The 27,642-nt window shown below is 58.2% G+C and overlaps 1 protein-coding gene across 5 annotated transcripts in view; it reads right to left on the bottom strand.

Moving 5' to 3' along the window:
* Window positions 1-27,642, bottom strand: part of ADGRL1 (adhesion G protein-coupled receptor L1) — a 44,995-nt gene that overhangs the window by 12,963 nt on the left and 4,390 nt on the right. For 2 of the 5 annotated variants that reach the window (XM_027084980.1, XM_027084978.1), the window contains exons 2-5: window positions 14,876-15,039; window positions 10,705-10,918; window positions 6,669-6,778; window positions 2,998-3,012 (exon numbers count right to left, since the gene is read on the bottom strand). In XM_027084980.1, coding sequence (XP_026940781.1) covers window positions 2,998-3,012; window positions 6,669-6,778; window positions 10,705-10,918; window positions 14,876-14,945 — 409 coding nt within the window. In that variant the 5' untranslated portion in view covers window positions 14,946-15,039. Of the gene's footprint in view, window positions 1-547; window positions 1,006-1,382; window positions 1,394-2,997; window positions 3,013-6,668; window positions 6,779-10,704; window positions 10,919-14,875; window positions 15,040-27,642 lie in introns of those variants that run through there. The other 3 variants (XM_027084979.1, XM_027084981.1, XM_027084982.1) reach the window with 3 other exon arrangements.

A 27,642-nucleotide genomic window follows, 5' to 3' on the forward strand; every position in this document is an offset into this window, starting at 1 on the left:
AGGGTGGGAGAGGCACCCGAGGTTCCTGATGCAGCCTGTGGCAGCCCCCACCCCCAGTACCCATGAAATCAGTAGCTGAGGAAGGGTATTCGGAAAAGTCCAGCCCCTCCTGAGGGTGCCCAGCCCTGCCCCCAGCCGGCAGGGTCTCTCATGGGGGTTATTCAGCAGCAGACACTGACACTGGTGCACAGGGGTGAGGGGGAGAACTTGGGGAGGGAGAGGACTCCCGGGAGAGTTGGGTGGGGGGGAGGAGAGCTGTGTGGAGGGAAGAGAGACAAGGTGGTGGTGGTGGGGCTCGGCGAGGTCCTGGCTCCAAGGGAGGCACACTGGAGAGCACCTGGGAAGAAAGGGTTAGTGCTGGCGAGGAGAGAGGGGGGTGAGCAGAGAATTCACTCCAAGGCCCAGGCCCGACTGAGGGTCCCTTGGGGGGGCAGTCCCAGGTCCAGCTCAGAAGGGGCAAGGGAGGGAACCAGGTGCTAGGATAAAGACCCAGCCCGCCCCCAGCAGGCCCCGCCCCCCCACCTCCCCTGCCCTGACCCCGATTTACCTGCAACCATCCCCGGCTCGGGAGGAGGGACCAAGGCAGCGCTGATGTCAGAAAGGTGGGGGGCCCCGCCCCACCCCCCCATTCCCTGAAAAGGAGGAAAACCTCAACTGCATCTCGTTGGCCACCAATAGCCTGCCCACCCTTGCCCCGTCACGTCCCAGCGCCGCCTGCTCCTAGCCTCCCCTTACTGACCCGGTGGGGGGTCTGGACTTTCACAGTGTGGCCAGGCTCCCCTCCTCCTCCTGTAGAGGTGATGTCCCTCCATCCAGGATGGCTGGGGGCCTCCCTCTCACCTCCCTGCTAGCAGAACCCACGGACAGGCCAGGGTGAGAGTTTGTAGTGAATTCTCTGCTCCTGCTTGGTCTGTCACCGGAAGCAGCTGGCCCCGAGGGGACAGGGAGGGCTGGGACTTGGTGCCGGCGTGGGGGGTGGGGGCTTGGACACTTCTCATTCCCCCACTTCCAGCCTCATTCTTCAGGAGGCTCAGGTGGGTGGGTGCGGAGATCCAGCCCTCCCTTCACAGCAGCAGGGGGACATTTTGACCCAAGGGTCTCCAGGCACAAGGCAGCCAGGAGCATGCCCTGTTTTAGGAGGGGGAGGGGAGCTTGGGGCTCCACCATCTCCCTGTCCCCAGTGCCCTGAGGGGTTGGCCTGCACCTTCTGTTCAGCACACTGGCCTCTGCCCTTTTCCCCTGTCCCTGGGTCTCCCCTCTCTCCAAGCTAGGTCCCCCGCCAGCTTTGTGACGACTGAGCTGATGTGCTTGTGTGTGTGGGGGGGTGGGCAGTGGGAGGTCTCAGAGCCTAGCCTGGTCGGCAGGGCATGGCGGAGGAAAACGTGGTTAGAGGTTACCCTGGGGAAGGGGGAGAAGATGAGGAAGGGTCTGCCTGGGGCCTTTGCCAGCAAGGACCCCCTCCCCAGCACCAAGCTCCCAATACCTCCTCTGCCCTCCAGCCTCCTCCCACCCGCCCTTTGAAGAGAAAAGATCCCAGGCTGCCGTATCCAAACCACCACCGGGCCTGCAAGAAGAGTGTCTGGTGCTGGGTGGGAGAGAGACTCCAGGAGAAAGAGAGGGAGAGAGTGGAGGGGTGCAGTGAGGGGCAGGGCGGTGGGCTGGTTGCCCAGGCCTCTGTGAGATGGGGGAAGGGACAAGGGGGAGGGGAGCAGCTCGGAGGGACCCCGCCCCACCTCCCTCAAAGGGGATGCTCCACCGACCACCGTAATTTCAAGGCAGAAGTGATCCTGAAAGGTCATCCCTTCCATCCGCGGCCCCTGCTGCCTGCCTCAGAGCTGCAAATTTCCCAAAACTTTCAGGGGAGGAAGCGACCATCCCCAAGAGCCCAGGCCTGCAGCTGCAGCCCTGCCCGACTCCACTAACGGACAGCTCTGCCCCCTATGGAGTTCTACCCAGCCCCCACTGGAGGTGTCACCCGCAAGAAATTATGGTGCTCGTGGAAGTCCCCGACCCGGCCTATACCTCCCCCGCCCCCCTCTCCCTGGTCCTCTAACCACAACAGCCCAGAAGAAACCCTGACTGCAGCTTCGCAAGTATTTCAGAACCAGAGAAAATGCTCCCCCGCCCCTCACTCCCCCAACCTTGAGGCCCGCCCCCACCCCCTCGTCCCGATTTGGCAGGCTGCCCTCCCCGGGCTGGGGACAGCTTATACCCCTCCCCAGGGCTGGGCCCCCCGCTGGTGGAGGACAGGGGTTGGGACTGGGGGAAACTGGTACTCCATGCTCCAAAACAGCTCTGGGCCTTGGAAACGCCAAACCAGAAGGAACTGAAGCCGCCAGGAGCCAGAGAGAGAGAGAGAGAGAGAGAGAGAGAGAGAAAGAGAGAGAGAGAAAGAGAGAGGAGGAAACTGCTCCCCAAAAGGAAAACAAAGGTGTCCCCTCCACCCTGCCTCCCCCGAACCCCGACACATGTTACAAAAGCGGGGGGCAGGAGGAAGAGAGGAGAGAGACGGCTCACCCGGTGCCCTTCACCCCTGGTCAGGAGCCAGGGAAGGGGGTCCCTCCCTCCCCACCCGCCCTGGATGCTTACACACTTCTCCTGAAGGAGGCAAAAGAAGTATGAGAGAAGGCCAGGTCCCCCCCGGCCCCGCAAGGGCCAGGGACTAGGAAGGTGGGCCGGGGGGTGGGGAGGCTTGGGGGGAGAGAGAGAGAGAGAGAGGGAGGGAGAGAGAGAGAGAGAGAGAGAGAGAGGCAGAGAAAGAGACGGAAGATCCTGCCCGGGCTCAGAGAGGAGCTTCCTCAGGTGTCTGGAGGGTGGAGTCACCCGGCTGCACCAGGGCTTGCCCCACCAGGGGGACACTGGGGTGGGGAATAGCGACTGGACCAAGTTTGGGGTGGGGGGAGAAGAAGGGGCCGGAGGGGAGGGTGGGTCACATAAGTATGGTGCAGGTAAAACAAAGTCTGAGTTAGGGGTTAGCATTGGTAACAGTGCGTTTACCTTTCTGCTCCACTTCTACTTTAAGCATCGGAAGAGAGAGAGAAAACAAATTGAAAAAAAAAATGTGCAAGAAAAAAAGAGAAAAAAAAAAGATTAAATTGCTTTCGTTTCTTTTCTGGCAACACGCCCCCTTTTCCTTTCTTTCCTCACTCCTGGTTCCCCAACCCCGAAGGTAGCATCAGCCCCCGCCCCCAAGTCCTTTCCTTCAGGGAGGGTGTCAGGGAGACAGTCACAGGGAGGGGAGACACATGGGAGGACAGAGACCAAGAGAGACGAGGGGTGTGGGGGGGAGGGGGGTGTACAGGCAGGCATGGGGGCAGAGCCCTCAGATGGGAAGGGGCACCCTCAGTGCAGTGGGGACTGGGGAGGGGAGCCCCAGCTGGGAGGCGGCTCCGCTTAGGGGGGCACCAGGCGGGGATGGTGGGGAGGGTGAAGGAATCACTTAGATCCCCTTCAGCCCGGCCTGCTGCCCTCCTGCTAGAACCAGGGGCCCAGGGGAGGGGGTTCAGTGCCTCCTGGGGCCTGGTAGCCTCATGAGAGAGAACACATTGGACTCCTTCCCCTTCTGTGCCGGCCTTGCAAGACTCCAGCTGAGTTTCCCCAAACCCTCAGAACCCCAAACAAGCCAACACACAGAGAGGGTGGCAGCATCAGACACAGAATGACGGAGAGGCAGACAGGCAGAGCCCCCTGGGCCTCAAAGAGCCCGGAGGGGGAGACAGAGGCAGAGAGGGAAGAGGCTGGGGTGGGGGGGACATCACAGATGGGGCAGGACAGCAGGTGGGGCACAGACACGCTCCCACACTCCCCCGGGGCAAGCCCGAGGCTCAGTTTCTCTGCCCAGCTCCCCCCTGGGGGCCCAGGAGCCGGGCACTCCCCAGCCCGCTGTTGGGATGGGCGGGCGGCACCTGGGGGAGGAAGGGGGCATGGTTAGACTGTGCTCTGCTGCAAGGCAAATCCAGTGTTAGTCGGGCCTGTCCGGTATGTGTGTGTGGCAGGGAGCCCTGCACACCCACCGCTCCCTTCCCACGGTAGCCCCTGCACCCACCCCTGACCAGCACTGGGGTCACCCCAGCCTCTGAAGCCCAGGGCAACATGGCTGCCCAGGGCACGCCCCCTCCAGGCTCTGTGTCCCTGACCCCTTAGGAACCTCTGACCAGGGCCTCGCTCTCCTGCCACCTCTCTGGTGGAGCAGTGTTTGGCTCCCTTCCCAGCGCCTCATCCAGGGCCTGGTACGCAGGAGGTGCTCAGAGAAACTCTGGGGGATAAGTGAGTGCCCGGCTTCCCTGTTCTGCGGCGTGGCTTCCATCACCCTCGTAACACCAGCCCTCTTCTTCTGGGACCGGGAGTTAGCTCAGCCCCCGCAAGACACATCCTTCACGTCTGTGACTACGAGAGCGTGTATGCGTGTGTGCCCCTGCCTCTCCCAGGGCTCAGGCTAGCTCTCTCCCATCAGACTGGGGGCTGCCCATCCCCTGAGCCCTCCTGCTCTCTGAGGGTCACGCCCTCCCACCCACACTTGGAGTTTGGCTCCAGGAGGTCTCTAAGCCCCTCTCCTCCCCACACCCTCTAACTTTTTTCCTGCTCCTTTCCCTGCACGGTATCCACTTTGGATGACACTTGGATCAGGGGATTTCTTTTTTTCCTGCCCTTTATCTTACCTGCTTCAGGAGAAATTGGGTTTGTCATCTGTTGTTAGTTTTATTTTTGATTACCAATAGCAATTATAATAATTGGTAAAAATCATGATGAGGGGGTCACAAGAAAAGCAACAACTACCAAGTGCCCGGCGCTTACTCTGCGCCAGGAACCGTGCTAAGCACCTCTCGGGCAGCCTTTCGAGAACCCTGTCTATAGAGGGGGAAAGGGGACCAGTGAAGTGAAGCAACACGGCTGAGGCTACCTGGCTATCAAAAGCAGGCACCGTTTCCCTCACACCTACGGCTGACGGTGCACAAGGAGCTTTGACCCACGTTCTCTGTACTCCGGGCAACACCTCAGGGAAGGTGTTTGATTCCCCTCCCACCATTAAAGAGGAAGGTGTAGGTTCAGCTGGATCGAAAGGGCACCCAAAGCATTACTGAGCACATCCTGAACCAGGCTTGGGCCTGGGCGCTGGGAGGGGGGTGAAGATGAGGCCTCTGCCCTGCAGGAGTTTACATCCAGCACTCTGTCACCAGGAGCAGCCTCTGCGGCCAGCCCTGGGTTAGGCGCTTCACACACGTGATCTCCTGGCCTTTCGCCTCCTTCTGCAGCGGCCCAGAGAAATTACGTCATTGGCTCAAGTTTCAGAGCCAGAAAACCCAAGGGCCGGGGCCGAGCCTCGAACCCAGCCTGATTTCCCCACTGTGCTACGCTCCCCAACTCCTGCCCCCCTTCCCTGCTGCCCCAGCCATGGGGCTGGGCGGTGTCCCCAGTGCTGTGGGGAGGCTTCAAGGATCAGATGGGCGTCCCTCTCAGGCAGTGGCTGGAGGCCTTGGTCGCTGAAAGGAAAGGGTGAGGAGTAAAAGAAGAAGGTTATGGAAGCACATAAGCCGTCCCGTCTCCCCCAGCACATCTGCAGTCACCTGCGAGGAGAAATCAAAGGTTGGGGAGAGGGGGGAAGGCTGGGGTGGGAGGGGAGAGGAGGGAGAGTCACAGGGCCTCCTGCGCCCCCGCCCCTACCCCCTCACACTCAGACACCCTGGTGGCCCTGCCTCCTCCCGCCTCTGCCCGGAGGCCCTACCTCTAGGTTGCCTACATGAAGCTGGGGGTGCAGGGGAGGGGATGGATGATGGGGGAAAGGGAGGGAAGAGTAAGGGCTGGAAAGAAGGGCCACGTTAAGGGTGGGGTGCTGAGGAGGAGAGACCCTGTCATTGTTTGCTCCCCTTGGCCAGGTGCAAGAATGGCAGGCCCCTGGCTCCCCAGATCACCTTTCTCAGGCTTCCTGGTGCCACCCTCAGTCCAACATGGTGGCACTTCCTTTGCAGACAGGAAGTACGACTGTGGTAACGGGCAAACAAACCAAGAGTTAGGAATCTGTGGAAGATGCCCCTAGCCCTTCACACCTGATCTGCCACCAGGCCTCAGAGGGTGGTCTGCCTCCGTATGAGTACAGAGTCCAGCTTCCAGGACTGGGAAGGGGCAGGACTGGGGGCACGTGAGGGGTGAGGGGGACAAGAGAAAGGAAAGGGAACTCAGAGAAAGGGGGGTGAGTGAGAGGGAAGAGCAGGTGTGTAAGAGGGGGTCACGAAGGGAAGGGGTGAGAGAAGAGCAGGGAGGCAGAGGAATTAGAGGGCAGCGAGGTCAAGGTCCAGGGAGAGGAGAGGAGAGATATAAGTGTGCCAAGTGGAGTACGTGGGTGTGGCCTTGGAGTGTATAAATAAGCCCAAGGGCATGTGAAGAAGCAGGGTGAGCAGGCCAGAGTAACAAGAGTTGGAGAAGGTGCCCAGTGGATGGGGACAGAGTCTGTGAGGGTGGGGGTGTGGGTGGGGCAGACACCAGTGTGGACAAGGGTGTCTGGGTGAAGAGAATGTGTGAGGGAGGGAGCAGGCCCAGCTGTCCCCCGTGTGCCTGGCCCCGACTTGGCCCTGTGTGTGTGTGTGTGTGTGCGCGCGCTCAAGGTGTCTCCTCCTCACTCGCTTCTGGAAGGGGGAAGGGCCCGCGTCCGCATGAGGAACAAGATGACTCACTGTAGGGGACACAGTCGTACTGCACCTCCAGGTACTTGTAGGTCCCGGGACAGGGATCGGGAAAGGCGTCGGAGCCGGCGACCACCACGCACTGGGTGCGGTTGTTACACCTGTGGAGGAGAGACGGGCAGCTGGCAAAAGACAGGCCTGGAACTGGGGGGGGTGGGGCAGGGTCAGGAGAGGAATGGACAACCCCAGATTGGGAAGGAACTGTGGAGACCACGCCAGGGACCTTGTGTGGGCATTGTTTCCTGCCTGCTCTCTCCTACCAGATAGGATTCTTCTATTTCTAAGCCCTGGCATGGCATGAAGCTTAGGGCTGGGCCAGAGGGGTGGCCCCATAAACTGCTTCCCCAGCCACACTTCATCACTTTCATCCTGAGTGTCACCAGTGCCATTATGTCCTTTTTTTTCCTTTTTCTTCCTATATTGACCATAAAGCCCCCACTTCGTTCACAGAAGAGTAAGATGTGAAGCCATACACGCAAGGTGGTGTCTTTGCAAAGATGCTATGAATGAAATGCTCACAGCGTTTGCCTGTGTCCACCTCAGACCATGTCTTGACATGTCCTACCCTTTGGACAGCACCGCTGTGAGGCTCTGCAGTCAGGACAGGGGCAGAGTCTTCACCTCATGCTGAAGCCATCCTTGGTTCCCCATGGGGAACACCCCCAAGTCCCTGTCAACTTCTCAGGAGGCTGGCTACCATGTAACAGGAGGCCTAGTTAATGACAACAAAAGATGTTTCTTGCCGTCGTTCCCACGGTCAAGGTCTCCGTTTCCCTGGAGCAGGCCAAGTCTCGGCTGGGCAGAACGGTGACTTGACTGTGGGTGTGTTCAAGTGGTTTGGGGGAGCTTCCTGACAGGTACAGGGCAGAGGGGGCTCCTGTGCCTTCCCTTCCATCCTGCCCTTAACCAATGAGTGCTTAACTCATGAGGACCTGCTTATACCCACCCACCTCAACCCCCTTCTTTAAAAATATAACACTGACCTCATAAGGTTAAACAGAGACTTAGTTACCTATGACCCAGAGAACTAGTTCTAGTCCCCAAAGTGCTTTCACCAGCTGTAACACTGCAGGTGTATCCCTGTACGAATTCTTGTACACGAATGTTCATAGCAGCATCATTTACACAATCACCAAAAGGTGGAGACAACCCATCGACAAATGAGTGGATAAACAAAACACGGTACATCCATACGATAGAATATTATTCAGCCGTAAAAAGGAAGGAAGCTCTAATACACACTACAACGTGGACGAGCCCTAAACACATCACGCTCAGTGAAAGAAGCCAGCCACAGGAGCCACGTGTTTTACGGTTCTATTTATATGAAATGTCCAAAACAGGCAAATTCAGAGACGGAAAGTAGATTAGGGTTGCCAGGAACTCAGGGGAGGGCGGGGAACGGGGAGTGACTGCTAAGGGCGACGGAGTTTCCTTTTGAGGTGATGAAAATGTTCTGGAACTAGACGGAGGCAGAGGTTGTACAATATTGTGAATGTCATTAACGCCACTGAATTGTTCACTTTAAAATGGTGAATTTTATCTTCTGTGGATTTCACCTCCGTTAAAGATGAAAACAAAAAGAAAAACACAAAAACGCTGGCTTTCCAGCTGGAGACTGCATGTCCCAGCCTCCCGTGCAGCTGGGAGGAAGTGCCCAGGAAGTGCCCGTAACTGAGTTCTGGCCCAGGAGGTGGGAGCGGGGGTGGGGTGGGTTGCAGCGCTGAGACAGAGAGAAGCGGGTGCTGAGGGCCTTTCCAGTTCTGATCTTGTTCAGGTCACTGTGTTTTTCCTGGGGGGGTCTCCGTCAGAGTAGTGGAGCTGGACCCTAACTAATATGAAGAGCCTCCAGGTGTGGCCTCATCAGAATCCCTCAGCCCCCGTGACCACCCTGCTCAGTGTCACCCCTCTAGGACTGAGACCCCACGAGCGTCGGAACTGGGTCAGTCGCTGTGCTACGTACTTGGGCACATGGCGGAGAACATCACGGACCCTGAGGCCAGTGCGGAGTGAAGTGGGCAGGGAGAATTTGGAGGCAGGAGGTAGGAGGAGAGAGAGGCTGGACTGGGACTGTCCATGCAGGGGTGTCAGGAGACGGGAAGCGGGGAAGAGGGACAAGATTGCTGGAGGGGAATGGATGTTTGATTATTTCCTTTTTTTTTTTTTTTTTTTGCCGCTCTGTGCAGCTTGTGGGATCTTAGTTTCCTGACCAGGGACTGAACCCAGACCCTCAGCAGTGAGAGAGCACAGTCCTAACCCCCGGACCGCCACAGAATTCCCGATGTGCGGGAGAGAAACAGTGGGAGGGAGGGGATGAAGCGGTTCTGGCCTGGCCCACCCACCTGATCACGCCTGTCTCCTGCCCAAAACTCTCAGGAGGATTTCAGTAACCCCACCCAGTGACATACTCTAGCATCCCCAAGGAGCTGTAGAGCTGGCCCCAGGCCTCCTTCCCTTTTCCAGTTTTATGCTCAGGATCCTGGAGTGAACCCTGCATTCTCTCAGGCGTTTGGCAAAAATTCAGTGAGCGCCTGTGGTGTATCTGGCTGTGGACACAGCGGTGACAGACAAAACTCCCTTTCCCTGTGGGGCTGACAGCCTAGTGAGGGAAGACATAAAAAAAGACACGATAAAGAGGCGAAATAGCCAATGGGACTGTGGATGGAAGTCAGGACTAGGAGAGAGAGAACGCAGGGAAGGGGTTGGGAAGTGGCAGGGGCGGGGGCCGGGTTGCTGTGATTTTAGAGGGTGGTCAGGCAGGCCTCGCTGAGAGGTTAGTTAGGTAAAAACAAAAAATCCCTGGGGCTTCCCCGGTGGCGTAGTGGTTGAGAGTCCGCCTGCCGGTGCAGGGGACACGGGTTCGGGCCCCGGTCCGGGAAGATTCCACATGCCGCGGAGCGGCTGGGCCCGTGAGCCATGGCCGCTGAGCCTGCGCGTGCGGAGCCTGTGCTCCGCAACGGGAGAGGCCACGACAGTGAGAGGCCTGCGTACCGCAAAAAATAAAAAATAAAAAAATAAAAAATCCCTGAGTAAGGAGAGGGAGGGGCCATGCGGGTGTTGGGGAACAGCATTCCTGGCAGGGGGAACAGCCAGTGCAAAGGCTCTGAGGGAGCCCTTAGTGGAAGATGCCGGATGGGTGTAAGGAGTGGGCCAGGTAACTGAAGCCCAGCGAGTGAGGAGGTGTGTGGAGGAGGTGAGGGCCGGGAGAGGACAGGGCAGAACGTGTAGGGCCTTGGGGGCCTCAGGGGAGGACTTAGGCTTTTGCTCTGCGTGAGGTTGGAGCCAAGGAGAGCTGTGATCTGAGGAGGGACGGGACCTGACTCAGGTGCTCACAAGCACTCTCTGGCTGCTATGGGGGGGGAACAGACTATAGCAGGCAAGGAGAGGGGGCAGAAGATACTGTAGCAGTCCCGGGGGGCTTGGTGGTGGAAGTGGCGGTCACATCAGGGTATAATTTGAAGGAAGAGCTGACCAGCTCTAGGTGGTGCGGGTGTGAGTGTGAAAGAGCCTTCTGCAGCTTTGCACACATGCACCCCACACTCACACACTTACAGACATAAACAGTCTTCACACTCCCTCCCTCACATTCTCACACACGTTCTCTCTGACATTCACAAGCACATACACCTCTGCCATCTGTGTTCAACTGTCACCTCCTCAGGGAAGCCTGACCAGACCTCTGGGCTGTCTGTCAGTTCCCATGACATCTCACTCTGTCCCGCCACGGCGTTTACTCTGCAAGCCCCCACCAATCTCAGGATGAGCTTCTGGAGGCAACGGGCTTGTGGCAGAGGGTACAGGTTGGGGAGGTGACAGGCTGGCAGGGCATGGGCTGGGTCTTATTTGCTGTTTGCATGGGACCCGGCCCCTAGTAATTGCTCAGGAAACATGGGTCGAATGCATAAAAGGAAGACTAAAGGTGCACGGGATGTGCTGACCAGGGGCGCATGGAGGACAGGCACCTTATTGACCCCAGGGACTGCTGCCACCCCATCTTCCAGGAGCCCCGCAGGGTGGGGACCCTTACCTCTGGGACATGATCTTGAAGGCGTCTGGCAGATAGCACTGCACGTTCTCCATCTGGAAAGGGTCAGCGTCGCAGATCTTGTCATCTGTGCGCCCGTAGTTGGCGTTCTCCACCATGATGACGTCGCTGCCTGGGCACCGCAGCTCGATGGGGTAGCCTTCGCATGCCAGCTCACGGCGCATCAGCCCGAACGGGAGCCCGGCCCGGCTCAGGCCTGCAGGGAGGAGGGGGAGAGAGTCACACCCGGGCCCAGGAAGGGAGGGAAGACCCCCGCTGAAGAGGCGCCACCTCCAGCTTCACTGTATTGGGCTGCGGACCGTATGAACGTCAGTTTACTCATCTGTAAAATGGGCTTCTCAGTGTGCCCACCTGTGCAGTAAGGCCATGAACCTGGCCCAAGGAGAGTCTGGCCTTTGCCTCGGCTCCGGGGCGGTGCCCTCTACGCCCCTGAAGTGTCCTGCTTGAGAAGAGTGTCTTTGTTTGCCTGGGGGCCTTGAGCCACGCCAGGCAGCCTGTGCTAACTGTCATGGGTTGAACTGGGTCTTCCCCCTCCCCAAATTCAAATGCTGAAATCAAGCCCTAACCCTCAGGACCTGAGAATGTGGTCGAATTTGGAGATGGCTTCTTCACAGAGGTAATCAGATTAAAATGAGGTCATTAAGGTGGGCCATTAATAGGGCCCTATGGGGTCCTAATCCAATAGGAACGGTGTCCTTATAAAAAGGGGAAATTTGGACCTAGAGGCACGTACAGAGTGAAGACGATGTGGAGACACAGGGAGAAGATGGCCATCTACAAACCAAGGAGAGGGGCCATGCGGGTGCTGGGGAACAGCATTCCAGGCAGGGGGAACAGCCAGTGCGAAGGCCCTGAGGGAGCCCTTAGTGGAAGATGCCTGATGGGTGTAAGGAGTGGGCCAGGTAACCGAAGCCCAGCGAGTGCGGGAACCGATGCTTCCCTTGTGACCTTCAAAAGGAACCAACCCTGCCGACGCCTTGACCTTGGATGTCTAGCCTCCAGAACTGGGAGGAACTACATCTCTACTGCTTAAGGCTCCCGGTCTGTGGTATTTTGTCACAGCAGCCCCAGCAAACTAGTACACTCACGATGTGGCTTCAGGCAGGCACTTGGGGCCACGCGGTATCAGCTGACCTCTGGAGGGGCTGGAGGCTGAGGTCAGCCATGTCTACGCGACTGAGCCCCGGCAAAGACTCTGGACACCAAGGCTCAGGGGAGCTTCCTGGGTTGGCCGGACAACATGCATGTTGTCACTTATCGTTGTCAGGAGAGTTCCTGCTGCCCGTGACTGCACTGGGAGTGGACCGCCTGGAACTTTCCTGGATGGTGCGCTTCTCTTGGCTGATTTCTTTTTTTTTTTGCGGTACGCGGGCCTCTCACTGTTGCAGCCTCTCCCGTTGCGGATCACAGGCTCCGGAAGCGCAGGCTCAGCGGCCGTGGCTCACGGGCGCAGCCGCTCCGCGGCATGTGGGATCTTCCCGGACCGGGGCATGAACCCGCGTCCCCTGCATCGGCAGGCGGACTCCCAACCACTGCGCCACCAGGGAAGCCCTCTCTTGGCTGATTTTAATCTGTATCTGTTCACTGTAATAAACTATAACCACGAGTATAAGGGTGTTTCTGAATTCTGTGAATCGTTCAGGCAAATCATCAAAGCTGGGGGTGGTCTGGGGGACCCCCAGACTCGCAGTTAGTGTCAGAGGTAAGGGTGGCCTGGTGCACTTCCCTAACTTCACATCGCCCCATGCAAGGTCCAGAGATGGTGCGGGAGGGAACACGCTCATGTTCTGGAAGAAACCACAGAGTCTGGCTTTGCCACTTCCCAGCTGACAGACCAGGTGTGTCCCTTGGACCAGGGCTTCTCCTGGTGTGTCCCAGGAATCAGCAGCGTACCCATCATGTTCAGAATGTAGATTCTGGGCCCCCCGACCCAGGCCTGCTGAATCAGAATCTTGGGGATGAAACCAGGAGCCTTTGGATGGATACACCCACCAGTGGTTCTGATGCACACTACAGCCTGGACAGCCACTGCTGGAGCCTCACCAGGCCTCAGTTTCTGGATCTGTAAAATGGGCCACCACAGCCCAGGGCTGTACTGGGAGGATTCCGTGCTAGAAAATGTTCTTGAAGGAGGTGCTGTGCATGGTGCTGTGCTCCGGGAGGACGTCACAGGGAGGGGCCTCCTTGCTTTCACCTAGGAAACCTCCCAGGGTTGCCATGACAATGAAAGAACTTGCCACGGGCATGCCCTGCCCTCAGAGGGGTTGCATTGTCACACGTCAGTCTCCATCCCATGCCATTCGGAGACTGAGAGCTGGGACTCAGAAGCCAGATGGCCAGAGTTTGTTTGTTTATTTATTTGTATAAATTTATTTATTTATTTTTGGCTGCGTTGGGTCTTCGTTGCTGTGCGCGGGATTCCTCTAGTTGCGGTGAGTGGGGGCTACTCTTTGTTGTGGTGCGCAGGCTTCTCGTTGTGGTGGCTTCTCTTGTCGTGGAGCACGGGCCCTAGGCGCGCGGGCTTCAGTAGTTGTGGCACATGGGCTCAGTAGTTGTGGCACGCGGGCTCTAGAGCGCAGGCTCAGTAGTTGTGGTACACGGGCTTAGTTGCTCTGCGGCATGTGGGATCTTCCCGGACCAGGGCTCGAACCTGTGTCCCCTGCATTGGCAGGCGGATTCTTAACCACTGCGCCACCAGGGAAGTCCCTGGCTGGGGTTTAAATCCCGGCTTGGCCACTCCCTGGCTGGTGGCCTCGTCCAGTCACTGACCACCTCTGTGCCCCCGTTTCTTTCCCTAAGGAGCTGATAACGCCTATCTCACAGATCCATGCAGAGGGTTGCAGTGCACACGGTACATAGTGAGATGGCAAGCCACTGATTACTATTATCATTCACATGATCAAGGCAGCTAGTCTCTGTTGGACAGAGTGGGCTCAGTACCGTCCATGCCTGCTGGGGCAGCCACCTTCTTGGACACTGGTCCCAACCAAGCCTTGCAGGGTGTCAGAGAGAAGGGGGGATGCACAGAGTGGCCCTGGGCTCCAATGTGGGGACTGTCACTTGTAGATGAAGAGAAGGCACCAGTGCATGATGGCAGCAGGGCCAAATGGGCCCCTTTTTCCAGATCTAGTGCCTCCAATGCCACCTGGGGGCCCAATGGGGTTGGCAGCTAGGCCCTCGGGGTATTTTGGGATGAGTTGAGTCCCACTTGCGGGCAAGTTTTACGTGCGTTCCTCTAGCATCATCTGCTTCCGCAGCTAATTTTAGCCCTTCCTGGGCCCGGGAAGGAGGCCGGGGGTGGAGGGCTGGCTTGGATGGGTCTGGGGGTGGAAGCAGCCCCTCGCAGGCCAGCTGGCGCTGTGGGGCAGGACCTGGATAGGTAGAGAACATGGGTGCTGGGGGAGGGGAGGGTGCCAGCTGGCTGAAGCAGTGCCAAGGCCCTGTGACACGGCTGAACAATGCCCCCTTCACCTCTGTGGCTCCCCGGAGGGTGGGGCTGTATGAGGCAGCCATGGGGAGCAGGGTCCACCATGAGTGCCCTCCAGACAGGGCTGGGAGGGGCAGGCAGGGGGCACAGCCAGGGCGAGGGCGAGGCTAGCGGGCCTCCTCTCTTCCCACCCTGCCCTTGCCCCCGCCTGGGCCCACCATGGGGATTGTAATTGAGTAATCGGTGAGGGTGGGCGGGCAGGCTCGGGGCACTAATTGTGGTGTGTGCAGGATCCCGGGAACGGCATAGGGCCGAGCCGGGTAATTAGTTGTTTTTAAATAAACGTCAGCGGGCATGCTTTAATTAAACCTTCTTCCCAGCGAGAGCCTCGGAGATGTAATCACACTGAGAGAGACACACACAAGACAGAAGAGCATCGGCTCACCAGGAAGGCCTGTCCCGGTCCCGGGAGGCCACATCCCGAATCCCAGGCTCTAGGACCCCTGGTGGGATGGACCCTGGTGCTCTGGGTTGGGGGGTGAGGGGCTGATCCGGGGACCCCTTGGTGGTGCTAGGGGGCATGATCCCCAAGTCTTCCTCTGGCCTGGTTCTGGGTGGTCTGAAGCGGGTACTGTAACGAGTGGTCGGGAGGTATTTCACTGTTTTATCTGCCCTCCTGGCAGGGATTTGCAGGCACGGCCCCTCCCCAGCCCCAGCAGCACCTACCTTGGGTGGCCGAGGTGACCAGGACGGCAGTGACGCAGAGACTCCAGAGCACGGCGGCCAGGCGGGCCATGGTGGCGGCTGGGGCGCGTCCGGGGCTCTCAGTGGCCTGTGCGGGCGGCCTCGCCCCGCATCACCAGGTGGGTACCACGGCCTGGCCCACCAGTCTGGGGAGGACAGGAAGAGTGAGGTGGGGGCCGCGGCCGACCCCCAGCGGGCCTAGTAGGAGGGGTGTTTGGGCCGGTCCCCTCTCCTCCTGCTGGTGGCTGAGGGCTTCCATCCTGCAGCCCCAGGAGGGGCTGGGCGATGGAACCCGCCCGAGCCAGCCGTATCTGACAGAAGCTGCACCCTTGGGCCAGAGGCTGACTCCTTCCAAGGCCTCTGGCTTATACGGCACCCTCCACTCCCACCCCAACGGATGGACCCACCCATCTGGGCATCTTGGACCTCCTGGAAGCACCTCCTGGTGTCTGACAGCCCCCCTCGGGTGGCTGGGGCAACGCTTCAGGCTGTCACAGCTATGAAGGGCCCACCTGTACCCAGGCAAGCCTCAGACCCTCCATCACGGAGGAGGAGAGCCCTCTGGAAGCCTCTTCCCCGACCCGAAATCAAGACCCTGCCTGTTCGTCTCCCCCACCCCAGCTTTCTCACCCACCACAGCGTCCAGGGTGGGGGACCCAGGCGTCTTGGCCGTAGCTTGCGGCCTCTGGGTCTCGGGCAGGAATCCAGGTCCCCACCCCTGGTCCCCTGCTTCCCGTTTCTCTGGCTCTGGTAGCTAATTAGAATCCAGCTGGCTGGTGCCACAGATCAGGGACCAGGGATGACTGAGTCCCCTCTTTCCTCTCAGGGGGAAACTTCAGGGTAAGCTAGAGACAAGCAGGCAGGGTGAGGGGTGGGTGCAGCCCCTGGGGGGCCAGGGAGGGTGAAGGGGGGGGGTGAAAGTTGTGTGGCGACCCCCGCAATTCTCTCCAACCCCACCCCGTCTGCCCATCCTCAGGCACAGTGGCTCTGAGGGCACAGAGCCGGGTTCTGACCCACTTCTTCTCCCTCATGGCCTCTCCTCTTCTCACTGCCTCCATCTCCCCTGGATCCTCTCGAGACTGGACACCCAGATCTTTACTTTTTTTTTTTTTTCCCGGTACGCGGGCCTCTCACTGCCGTGGCCTCTCCCGCTGCAGAGCACAGGCTCCGGATGCGCAGGCCCAGCGGCCGTGGCTCACGGGCCTAGCCGCTCCACGGCACGTGGGATCCTCCCGGACCGGGGCACGAACCCGTGTCCCCTGCATTGGCAGGCGGACTCTCAACCACTGCGCCACCAGGGGAGCCCCAGATCTTTACTTTTAATCCTTTGCTTTATCTACACCCCGGTTCTCTGATATGGCCCCAGCCCAGGGGCACCAGCCTGGCCAGGAACTTGCTAGAAATGCACATTCTCTGAGGAGGGTCAGCACCCCATGCTTTCTTGTTTGTTCGCTTTTTGACCGCACCGGCGCAGCACGTGGGATCTTAGTTCCCCAAACAGGGATCGAACCCGTGCCCCCTGAAGTGGAAGTACAGAGTCTTAACCGCTGGACCGACAAGGAATTCCCCAGCACCTGTGTTTTAACCGGTCCTCCAGTGTGGTCTGTCCTCTCCCACCGTCACCCCAGCCTGTCCTACGGGCTCAACACCACCGACCAGCCAATACTTTCCAAATCCCTTATTTCCAGTTTGGAATCTCTCAAAAGAACCCCGACTACTGTTTCCCCCCCGCCACAAAATGAAAGCCTATCCGCCAGTCCAGGTAATTCCCTGTCCCCACCTCTGCTCCAGCCACTCCTGCTATTCCTCAACCACACCAGCTCCTGCCCCAGGGCCTTTGCACTTGTCACTTCCTCTGCATGTATCTTCTGTCCACCCTTTATTCACATGGCCTCTTCCTCTGCTCCCTCACCCCCTTTGGGCCTTCGTTCAGACGTAAATATTTCTCCCTTTTATGGAAGGGCCCCTGCACTGGGCAGTGACATCGTTGAATTGCTTTGTCTTGCTCCTGCTTCTAGAACAGGCCTGACACACAGCAATGAATGTTTGTTGAATGAATCTCAGAACCCAAACCTAGAAATCCTCAATTCCTGACTCCTCTCCTCCCCTCCCCTTCATAAACTCCATCAGCAAGTCCCACGGGCTCTGCCTCCAAAGCATCTCACCGACCTGCCCACTTCTGGCCCTCATTGCCACCACCAGGACCAAGCCACCATCCTGCTGCATCTGGACGCTTGCCCTGGCCTCCTCCTCCCAGCCTCCCTGCCTCCACGCACGCCCTCCACTCAGTGCTAAGGGACCATTTAATGATGTAAATCCAAGTATTAACCTCCCACTCTGCCCTCCCCTGGGGTCTCTGTTCCTCATCAGGGCCTAGAGGCCGCTGGTGACCCAGCAACACCATGCTCTCTAGCCTACCCACTGCCCGTTCCCAGAAGCTCCAGCTTCCTTCCAGCCCGAGCCCTTGCCTGGGCTGCTCCTCTGCTTGGAATGCTCTCCCAGCATCCCCAAACGCCTGCTGGAGCTTCTCACCATTCAGGGCTCAACCTCAAGGTCACCCCAGAAGAGTGACCTACCCTGACCACCCTAACCGCTCCCGCCACCCTCACTTGCCATCCTTCAGCTCCATCCTTGTTTGTTTGTTTCTTGGCCACGCCGCGCAGCATGCAGGGTCTTAGTTCCCCAACCAGGGATCGAATCCTTACCCCCTGCAATGGAAGCACGGAGTCCTAACCCCTGGACCGCCAGGGAATTCCTTAGCCCCATTTTAAATTCACGGCACCTGAAATTACATTCTTGTATAAATTACCTTCCCCACGAGACCATGGGCAACTTGAGGCCAGGGACTCGGCACAGGTTCTCAAGAAAGATTAAGGCAGCTCGCTCATGGGGCAGGACCTCCCTCCCTCCAGGCCTGTCTCGTCTCATGTGAAACGGGAAGGTAGTTTCACAGGGCAGCCCTGCAGCCCTGTTCCCCGACCCTGACCCGCAGCAGCTCTCTGCACCCTCCCCAGTGCCCAGCCTTCAGGAAACTGCCCCCTCTACTTCCTCAGCCCACAACTGTCTCTTATCCCGCAACCCTGTCCAGATGGGGCCTTTGATGGGTTTTGGTTCATTTCCTAGCACTTTACAATTTTACATGGTTTGGGGGGGCGCATTCTTCACCACTTCATTTCTCCTGCACCCCATCTTCCAGCCATGGTCAGATGCGGGGGGTGGGGGACTGACCCTAGGCTGATGGCTGCTCCCCTCCCTGACTCTCCCCTAGAGAGTTAAACTGGTTAGCAGCTCCTCCCTGGCTCTCCCTTAGGGAGTTAAACTGGTTAGCGTCTGGTTAATGCTGGGGAGGCTGCTGGATGCCAGGCTCTGGGGGCAGCGGGCCAATGTGGGTCTGGACCCTGCCATGTCATGCCCCATGACCCTGAGCGGGTCCTCCCCACTCATGCAACCTCGGATCTGCAGGGTTCTGGTAAGGACAACAGTCTACACACACGGTAGACCGGCAAGGGACCCATCAGAGGGTGCCGTCACAGCACAGCGAGAGTCAGGGCCGGGGGAGGATCCATCTGAAGGAGGCGGCTCCTCTCCTCCTCCCGGGCTGCAGCCCGGGACCCCAGGACCCCAGGCCTCTTGCCCGTCCACACCCCGCCTCAGGGATCCAACCAGCCTCATGGCTTTAGACACCATCTGTACCGGGACGACTGCCACATCTGCGTCCCAGCCCCGCCTCTCTCCTCATGTCTACACCTCCATCTGGGTCTCCAAGGCATCTGGAGCCTGACCACACTGGACACAGTCCCCCATTTCAGTGCCTGGTCCCCCCCCCTCCTCCCAGGTCCTTAGGCCAAAACCCCAGGAGTCAAAATCTTGGGTTCCTCTTTCCCTCGCCCCCACAGCCAGTTCAGGAGTAAGTCCTGGGTCTGCATCTCCAGAACACCCCAGCATCCACCTGTCCATCCACGGCAGCCCCCCTCCAGACCTGGGCATCACCATCTCTACCAAACGGCCCTGACCTCTTCCCAGCAGCCCTCCAGCCCTTCTCACTCCTGCAGCCCAGGCTCCCCCCACCTCCCCTCACCTGCCACTGGCAGCCAGAGGGATCTTTAAAAAAATTATGGTATTTTATATATATATATATATATATGTGTGTGTGTGGGTGTGTGTGTGTAACATAAAACTCATCATTTAACGGTTTTTAAGTATAGAATTCAGTGGCATTAACTGCATTCTCAATACCGTGCCACAACCACTGCCATCTATTTCCAAAACGTTTGTATCACCCCAAACGGAAACTTGGTACCCCGTTAATCAAGAACTCCCTCTCCCCTCTCCCCTCAGGCCCTGGCGACCACTCATCTACTTTCTGTCTCTAAGCATTTGCCTGTTCTGGGCATCTCCTATGCATGGAGTCATATCGTGTTGGCCAAAAAGTTCGGTTGGGTTTTTCCATAAGAAGTTATGGACAAATGCGAACGGACTTTTTGGCTCATCCCCACACAATCTGTGGCCTTTTGTGTGTGGCTTCTTTCACTCAGCAAAATGTCTTTGAGGTTCACCCGTGTTGTAGCCTGTGTCAGTTATTCCTCTTTCTGGTTGAGTAATATTCCACTGTACAGCCAGACCACATTTCGTTTACCCATTCATCATTAAAAAAAAAAAAATTGAAAAAAAATTTCTTGGGGGCTGCGTTGGGTCTTCGTTGCTGCGCACAGGCTTTCTCTAGTTCTGGTGCACGTGCTTCTCACTGCGGTGGCTTCTCTTGGTGCAGAGCACGGGCTCCCGGTGCCACGGGCTTCAGTAGTTGTGGCGCACGGGCTTAGCTGCTCCGCGGCAATGTGGGATCTTCCCGGACCAGGGATCGGACCTGTGTCCTCTGCATTGGCAGGTGGATTCTCAACCACTGCGCCACCAGGGAAGTCCTAAAAATTTTTTATTGGAGTATAGTTGATTACAATGTTGTGTTAATTTCAGGTGTACAGCAAAGTGAATCATTTATACCTGTATCCACTCTTTTTTAGAGTCTTTTCCCATATAGGCCATTACAGAGCATTGGGTAAAGTTCCCTGTGCTATAGAGGGTCCTTAGTAGTTATCTATTTTATATGTAGTAGTGTGTAGATGTCAAAGTTTTCGGTTTTTGTTTTGGCCGCGCTGGGCAGCTTGCGGGATCTTAGTTTCCTGACCAGGGATTGAACCCATGCCCTCGGCAGTGAAAGCAAGCAGTCCTAACCACTGGCCCGCCAGGCAATTCCCTATCCATTCATCACTGATGGACACTTAGGTTGTTTCCACAGAGGGACTTTTTTTTTTTTTGCGGTACGCGGGCCTCTCACTGTTGTGGCCTCTCCCGTTGTGGAGAACAGGCTCCGGACGCGCAGGCTCAGCGGCCATGGCTCACGGGCGCAGCCGCTCCGCAGCATGTGGGATCTTCCCGGACCGGAACACGAACCCGTGTCCCCTGCATCGGCAGGCGGACTCTCAACCACTGCACCGCCAGGGAAGCCCCAGAGGGACTTTTTAAAGACGCCGGGAATTCCCTGGTGGTCCAGTGGTTAGGACTCGGTGCTTTCACTGCCGAGGGCCCAGGTTCGAGGAACTAAGATCCCACGAGCTGCTCGGCACGGCCGAAAAAAAAAAAAAAAAAAATCTCGACACATTGCTCCCCGGCTTAAATCCCTGCCGAGGTTCCCACTCCACAGCCCAGGAGGTCACGCACACCCGGCTCTTGCCCCTTTCCCACTGCTCCAGCCATGTTGCTTCCCACCATGCAGTTTTGGCCTGTGCCCCTTCGATCTCAGCTCATGTCCCCTCCTCAGAGATGTGAGTGGGCCTCAGCCACCCCACACCAGAGCACCTTGCGTTCGGTGCCCGTTTGTCCCGTCCCCGCCATCCCATAACCTCCCATGTCTCCATCTTCCTCTCGGTAAAATGGGGCTACCTCATAGGGTAGCTGCACGACAAGATGAATTCATACCCGCGAAACACACAGGGCCATGCCTGGTGCATAGCGAGTACAGAGTGTCCTGGGCCGAACTGTCACCACCATCCCCACCAATCACGTCACTGCTGTGTGATCTGACTTGTCCGCTCGTGGATTTCCTTTGTAGCCCCCGGAGAATGGAAGCTCCCGAGGCCGTCCCTTGGTGCCTAGACGTGCAGTAGGTCCTCAAACAAATATTGACCAGATGAACACAAGGATGGTGGTGGGGGCAGCTGGACGGGGCGTCTGCCCTGTGACCTGGGGCCCAAGCCTGGCCCACACAGGCTGGGCACCATTGCCTCAGGGGCACAGAAAGTGTTCCCCATGGGCTGCCTGCTGCTCCCTGAAGCCCCTTCCCTGGAGCAGCTCCTCCAGAAAGCCCCAGGCACCCCCAGAACTGTCTGCACCTCGGGGCTGCAGTAGGGGGAACTGGGCACTGCAGCTTCTGTTCCCTCTCGTCCTGGCCTGTGCATGCCCACTCGGCCCTGGGGAGTTTTACCTGCTGCCTGGTGCTCACCTAAGCGAGGAGGTGAGGTCAGACGTGGAGAGGTGGGAGCCACCTGGGAGGCCCAGGCCTGACTACCCCGGAGGCCTTGGGATGAATGGAATTGTGTCCCCCCCCCCTAAAAAGATACACTGGCATCCTATCCCCCAGCACCTCAGAATGGGATCTTCTTTGGAGATAAAGAGGTAGTCAAGTTAAAATGAATGAGGTCATTAGGGTGGACCCTAATTCAGTCAGACTGGTGTCCTTATAAAAAGGGGATATTTGGACACCCCCCCCAACCACCAAGGAGAACGCCACGTGAAGACGGAAGCAGAGATCGGGGTGATGCGTCTACAAGCCAGGGATTGCTGGCAAACCACCGGAAGCCAGGGAAGAGGAAGGAACCAACCCTGCTGACACTTTGATCTTAGGCTCTGGGCCTCTAGAACTGGGAGATAATACATTTCTGTTGTCAGAGCCCAGTCTGGGCTATGTTGTCACAGCAGCCCTAGCAAACCCGCACAGGGTGTCAGGGCACGTGGCGGGGGAGTTGAGGCAGAGATGGGGGCAGGGCCCTGAACCACACAACTTCAGGGGAGCCTTTCAACTACAGGGTGTGGGGATCCAGCTGGGATCTCCAGTTTGCCAGAACCACCCACCATGCCAGGGGCAGCGGCTGACACCTCTGTGCCCCGTTCTGAGCACTGCATGCCTGTATCTCCTTTAATGCTCAGAAGAACTTAGTAAGGGGGTGGGGAGTGTATACCCACATTTTACACAAGAGGAAAGTGAGATCCCAGGGGCACCTGACTGGCAAGGGGCCTTTGAACCCCAGGCTGAGCATGGGGAGCTCGGGAGACCTGGGGGCCCTCGAAAGCTCTCTCCTCTGGGCCCCCACTGCATCTGTGTAAGCATCCTCAGAAGTGGACACGCCCACAGGGGTCAGGTGAGCCCCCACCTGTGTCTGTCCCCACCTCGAGCCTCAGAGGGCTTGAGTGGCCCCAATTTAACCCATGGGAAACAGGGCCCACCACCCTCTGAGCCCCAGGTGTGTCGGACCCCCAGGTCACGTGGGCCGCCCACGGGTCCCACACCTGCCTCCGGGTTTGCCTGAGCCCCACATCAGTTTCGAGTCAAGGGGCGGGTGCAGTGGGGTCCCAGGGCCGGGTGACACGGCCCAGGCTCTGTCCTCAGGTGCCCTGGCATGGGGCAGGGGAGGGTGGGTGATAGGAGAAGAACCAGCTGCTGGAGGAGGGGAGGCACTGCTAGCTTGCCCTCGAGTGAGGTTGCCATGGCAACCCTCAGTGCTTGAGTGGGTGGGAGTCTGAATGTTCCGGGCCCCTCAACACAAGCTTCCTACCTCTTGCTCCGTCCCAAGCAGCCTTGAGTCTTCCCCAAACCCAGCAGCCCGAGAGCCCAGCTCCACAGGCCCACCTCCTCCAGGAAACCCTCGGGCATGGCAGAGTGGGTAACCAGCACGCCCTGGGATAGGTCCAAGGACTTGGCTCCTGGGTGTCAATCTGCTGTGTGATCTCGGGCCAGGCTCTTGGCCTCTCTGAGCCCATTTCCCCATCCCTACTCTGGGACTAACAGACTTCCCTCAAGAGATGGAGCAAGTGCCCAGAGAGTATCCATCACATAACCTCCTTCAGGAAGGAGGCTGTGGGCTCAGGGAGGGCAGGGTCCCCACCAAACCCTCAGCTCCACCCCCTCATCTACCCATATCTCAGCAGAGGGCAGCCCAGTCCTCCCAGGCGCTCAAGAACCATACAGATATCCTGGACCCCTCTTCTCCTCTCATCCCTACAGCAGCTCCTGCGTCTCCTTCTTCAGAATCTGCTCACTTTCTCCTGACTCCTTGGTCCCCTCCCTGGTCCAGCCCTGTCGGCTCCTCCCCTGTCTCCCAGCTCTCCACCCTTGCTGCCCAGTCTGTTCCACATACAGCCACCAGAGGGCGGCCGTGAGCACCCCGAGTCTGGGCACATCCCTCCTCTGCTCAGAACCTTCCAAGGCTCCCACCTCACTCAGAGCAAAAGCCAAAGCCCTTCGTCGGCCCACAAGGCCCTGCACACTCTGCCCTGTCCCCTCCCTACCCTCACCTCTTTACACTTTCCCCCTCGCTCACTAACACCAGGCACAGTCCCCTCTCAGGGCCTTTGCACTGGCCGGTCCCTCCTCCCCAGATAGCCGCAGAGCTTCTCCCTTGCCTCCTTCAGGTCTTTAGGCAAACGCTGCTGGCTCTGGGAGGCCCTGCTGGCCCCAGCACTCTTGCATCCTGCTCTGGCTTTATTTCTACGTGGCCCTCATCGCTAGCATGCCAGCCACGCGTTTTACTTATTTGCTTATTATCTCTCTCCCACTAGATGCCGGGGCCACAGGGTGGGGTTTGTCCGTCTTGTAAATTTTAAAAGGTCACTCTAGCTGCCAAGTGGCGCTGGACTGCAGGGGGTGGGACCATTCAAAACCTCCCCTTCTCCCTGGATGCCTCCTCCCCGGTCTCCCCCGTCTATCTGCTACTCCCACCACTTCCAATCTCTACCCTGCAGCCAGCGTGATCTTTGCAAAATGAAAACCCAATCACATCCCTCCCTGCCTACAGTCCTCCATGGCTCCCTATTGCCTCAGAGGCCTCAACATGGCATTTCAGGCCCTGGTCTCCTGCTACCTTCTCATCACCTTCTCTGCTCTGGCCTATCCTCACTCTCCACATCTCTCTCTCACATACCCAGAGGACTCCTGCCCTCTGTCCCTTCTTCGTCCAAAAGGCTCTGCCTGCCAGGACTGTGTTGGTCCCTCCTGTAACCACACTAGCGGCACACTGGGGCTCCACATTTTACTCCCCTAATTGGACTTGGGCTCTGCAGATGGAAGTCTATCCCACCAGGGAAAGTTCCATCGTGGGTTGGCCTGGCTTTCTGCTGCATGCCCAGCCCCGGGCAAGGAGAGGGTTCTTGTTAATTTGTTTAATGAACAAAGACAAAACAGATCCATAGAAGAGGTTGTCCATTCAGTGGATAGTTACCTAGCTCCCACCTGGTCACAAGTGCTTTGGAGGAAAATAGGCTTGTAGGGGAGAGAGAGAGTGGAGGGGGTATGCGTGGGTGCAAATGTAGATGGGGTGGTCAGGGAACACCTGGCCAAGAAGGTAACATTTTAGCAAAGGTCTCAAGGAGGGGAGCCATCTAGTACTGGAGAAAGAGTATCCAGGCAGTGGGAACAGCATATGCAAAGGTCCTGTGGTAGGAACGTGCTGAAGTGTGGCTTTGGCCCAGTGAGTGAGGGGAGAGAGGGAAGAGGTGAGGGTGGGTTTACAGGGCAGAGCGAGCAGGGCCTGTGGGAGTGAGGTGGGAGCCGTGGAGGTTCTGAGTGGGGACAAAACGTGCCCTGACTCGGGTACTCACAGACTCCTGCTGGCAAGGGGAGATCAGACTGTGTATGTGAGGAGGGGTGTTGCTGAGAGCAGAGGGTGCTTCCCACCCCCTCCCTCTTTGTTTCTCCAGGTCCACACTGCTGTCAGAACCAGAAACCTGCAGTTTCCCCCTCCCCCTCCCCTTCCAATCTATCATCTACTAAATCATGTCAACTCTGTCTCGAAAGCCCCACACGGGTCCATCTCTAATGTCTCGAGGCCTCCACCTGGGCCTTCACCTTGACAGCTGTGGCGGTCTCCTACCCACACTGGCTTCTCCACTACCCACCCCTGCCCCACCCACCCGCCCTCTGCAGTTCTCTCCTACAAAGCAAGCCAGAGGGAGCGCATGCTGAACATTCCAACCATGTCTCATGGGCCTTGACCCCTTCACAGGCCTCCCCAGCCCCGTGGACAGGTAGAAACGCAAACCCACAAACAGTCCTTCGGCCCCCAAGACCGGCATTCTCTCTCCCCACCTGGCCAGGAAATGTCTTTCCTTCCCACCCCCCCCCCCCGGAGGCCACCCCCTTCTTTCTGACCTCAGGGCAGGTTCCTCCCTCTCACAAACTCTCCCTCTCGTCCACTTTATCCCTCTTTCCCCTCCAGATCTTAGCTGGGAAGCCCCCTCCACCAGGAAGCTCTCCCTGACTTGCAGGCCAACCGGGCACCTCTCTGACGCTCCTCACCACAGTGGGTTGGTACCATGGTGGCCTGTGGTCCATTTCCACCCCAAGGTGTTCCCTGACTGGCCACAAGTCTCGCACTCACTCCAGGCATGCAGAGCAGTGCTGGCTCCCACGGGAGCCAGGGCCTGAGGCAGAGCGCATGGAAGAAGGCTCTGGGGCCCTCTGCTACCACCAGGCTAGCAGCGAAAGGGCAGAGACCAGAGGGATGGGGAGACGGTGCTCCGCAGGGCAAGAGCGAAGAGGCCCTGGGTCTCAGGGCCCTAGGTTCAAATCCCAGCTGTGCCCACTTTAGGCTGTGTGACGAGCCCCCCACCTCCCTCCTCTGCATTGTCTCTTCCCCAGGGAAACGGGTTGAAAGTCTCACAACAGTGGTTATGGAGCTTAGAAGTGCTACCCAGCAATCCTACGCGTCTCTTCTAGAGCATGTACCGTGTACCAGGAGCTGATCTAGGTGCTGGAGAGACAACCATGCACGAGCCAGACACAAAGAACAAACACTAAAGAGATCAATCCCGTGATGTACTAGTGTTGTGTGTACGTGTGTGTGTGGGTGTCATGCAATCTTAAACACGGTGATGGGGAAAGGCTGGGCATGTCAGCAAAGCTCTGGGAAGCTGAGGGAGGAGCCACAGAGGTGCCCAGGGAGGAGAAGACTCGTGCAAAGGCCCTGGGGCTGGCCGGGGCCTGCCATGTTTGAGAACCAGTGAGGGAGCGAGCGCAGGGGAGTGGGAGGAGGTGAGGCAGGGAGGTGAAAGGGACAGACAGCACCAGACTTGCCCCCAGTGGGGCTGTCCCTCTGCTGATGAGGGTATATCCAAGGATGCCCTGACCTCCACCACCAGGGGCAATGGGGCGGGAGGGCGGTGGTGCTCCAGGGTGGGGGTTGGGTACCTATGGCCTGGACACTGCCCACAGCCAACGGGCTAAAAATGGTTTTGCCACTTTCAAAGGGTTAAGAAGAAGAGGGAGAAGAAGACTGGTAAGCCCGCCAAAGTCTCCAGCACTTGCTGTCTGGGTCTTCACAGGGGGACTCTGCCGACCCCGATCTAGAGCAGTGCTACTCACCTGGGAGGGCGCACAATTTTGCTCCTCCTCCCAGGCTGTTTGGCAATGTCTGGAGACGTTTTTAGGTGTCACAACTGGCGGGGGTGGGGGGCGGGGGGGATGCTCCTGGTATCTAGAGGGTTGAGGCTAGGGATGCTAAAAAGTCCTATGAGGCACAGGTCACTCCCCCTGCCAAGAATGACACAGCCCCAACGTCAGGAACTCCACAGCTGGGAGACCCTGCCCGGGGTCCCTCACCTGTCTGCACCACCTCCCCTATCCTGGACAGGAGTAACCACCTGGCTGCCTGGCCCACCGGGTATTTTTAGCCTCTGAGGGAGAGGCCCTGGCTATTTTTAGCTTTGGGGGGGTGGGCAAGGCTATTTTTAGCTTGGACATCAATTATTGCAATTTTTATCTTCCCCAAATTTTGGAGTTGGGGGGAGGGTGGCGGGGGGCTTCTACTTGGCTAATTCCGCAGCGCCGGGACAGACCACTGAAACAAGGGTGGGGCGTGAGAGAGAGCCTGGGTTAGTGTTCCCACAAAGGAGGGGTTGCTCAGTCCCTGACCATGGCACTCCTACCCCTGGCAAGGGCAGGGGGGCCCCACATTACCCTCCAGGCTCTAAACCCTATATGCACGCAGCCCTGCAGGGGAGCCGCCTGCCCACACTGATACCCTCCCACACAGGAGCACCCATGAGGCCACCTCAGGGAGAGGCCGCACAGGTGTCTTCACGGGACAGGTGCAGAGCTGGCCTGGTCTGGGCCCTGGTGGGTAGCCCTGGATCCCCCAAAGGGACTGGGGTCGATGGGGAGCCCTCCCTGTGCAAAGCCTGGGGGGAGTCCCCTGGGGGTCTCCAGTCCTTTGAGAGGCCCCCTCCCACTTACTCAGCTAAGAGTTCTCGAGCACCTACTGTGGGCCAGGCATAAGTCTAGGCACCTGACATCCGAAAGCAAACCAAGTAACAAATTCCCTGAGCACTTGGATCCTGGTCGGGGAGACAGACGATAAACAGGCACAATATATCAGGAAATCACAGAGTGTGCGAAAAGCCATCCGCGCGACGGAAAGTCAGGAGGCGGATGGGAGGCTGCAATTTTAAACAGGTTGCATGGGTAAAGGTTACTGAGGAGGTGA

Source organism: Aethalodelphis obliquidens, unplaced genomic scaffold (genome assembly GCF_003676395.1).
Source record: "Aethalodelphis obliquidens isolate GAN/ISIS:26980383/991018 unplaced genomic scaffold, ASM367639v1 scaffold53, whole genome shotgun sequence".
Classification (NCBI taxonomy): Eukaryota; Metazoa; Chordata; class Mammalia; order Artiodactyla; family Delphinidae; genus Aethalodelphis; species Aethalodelphis obliquidens.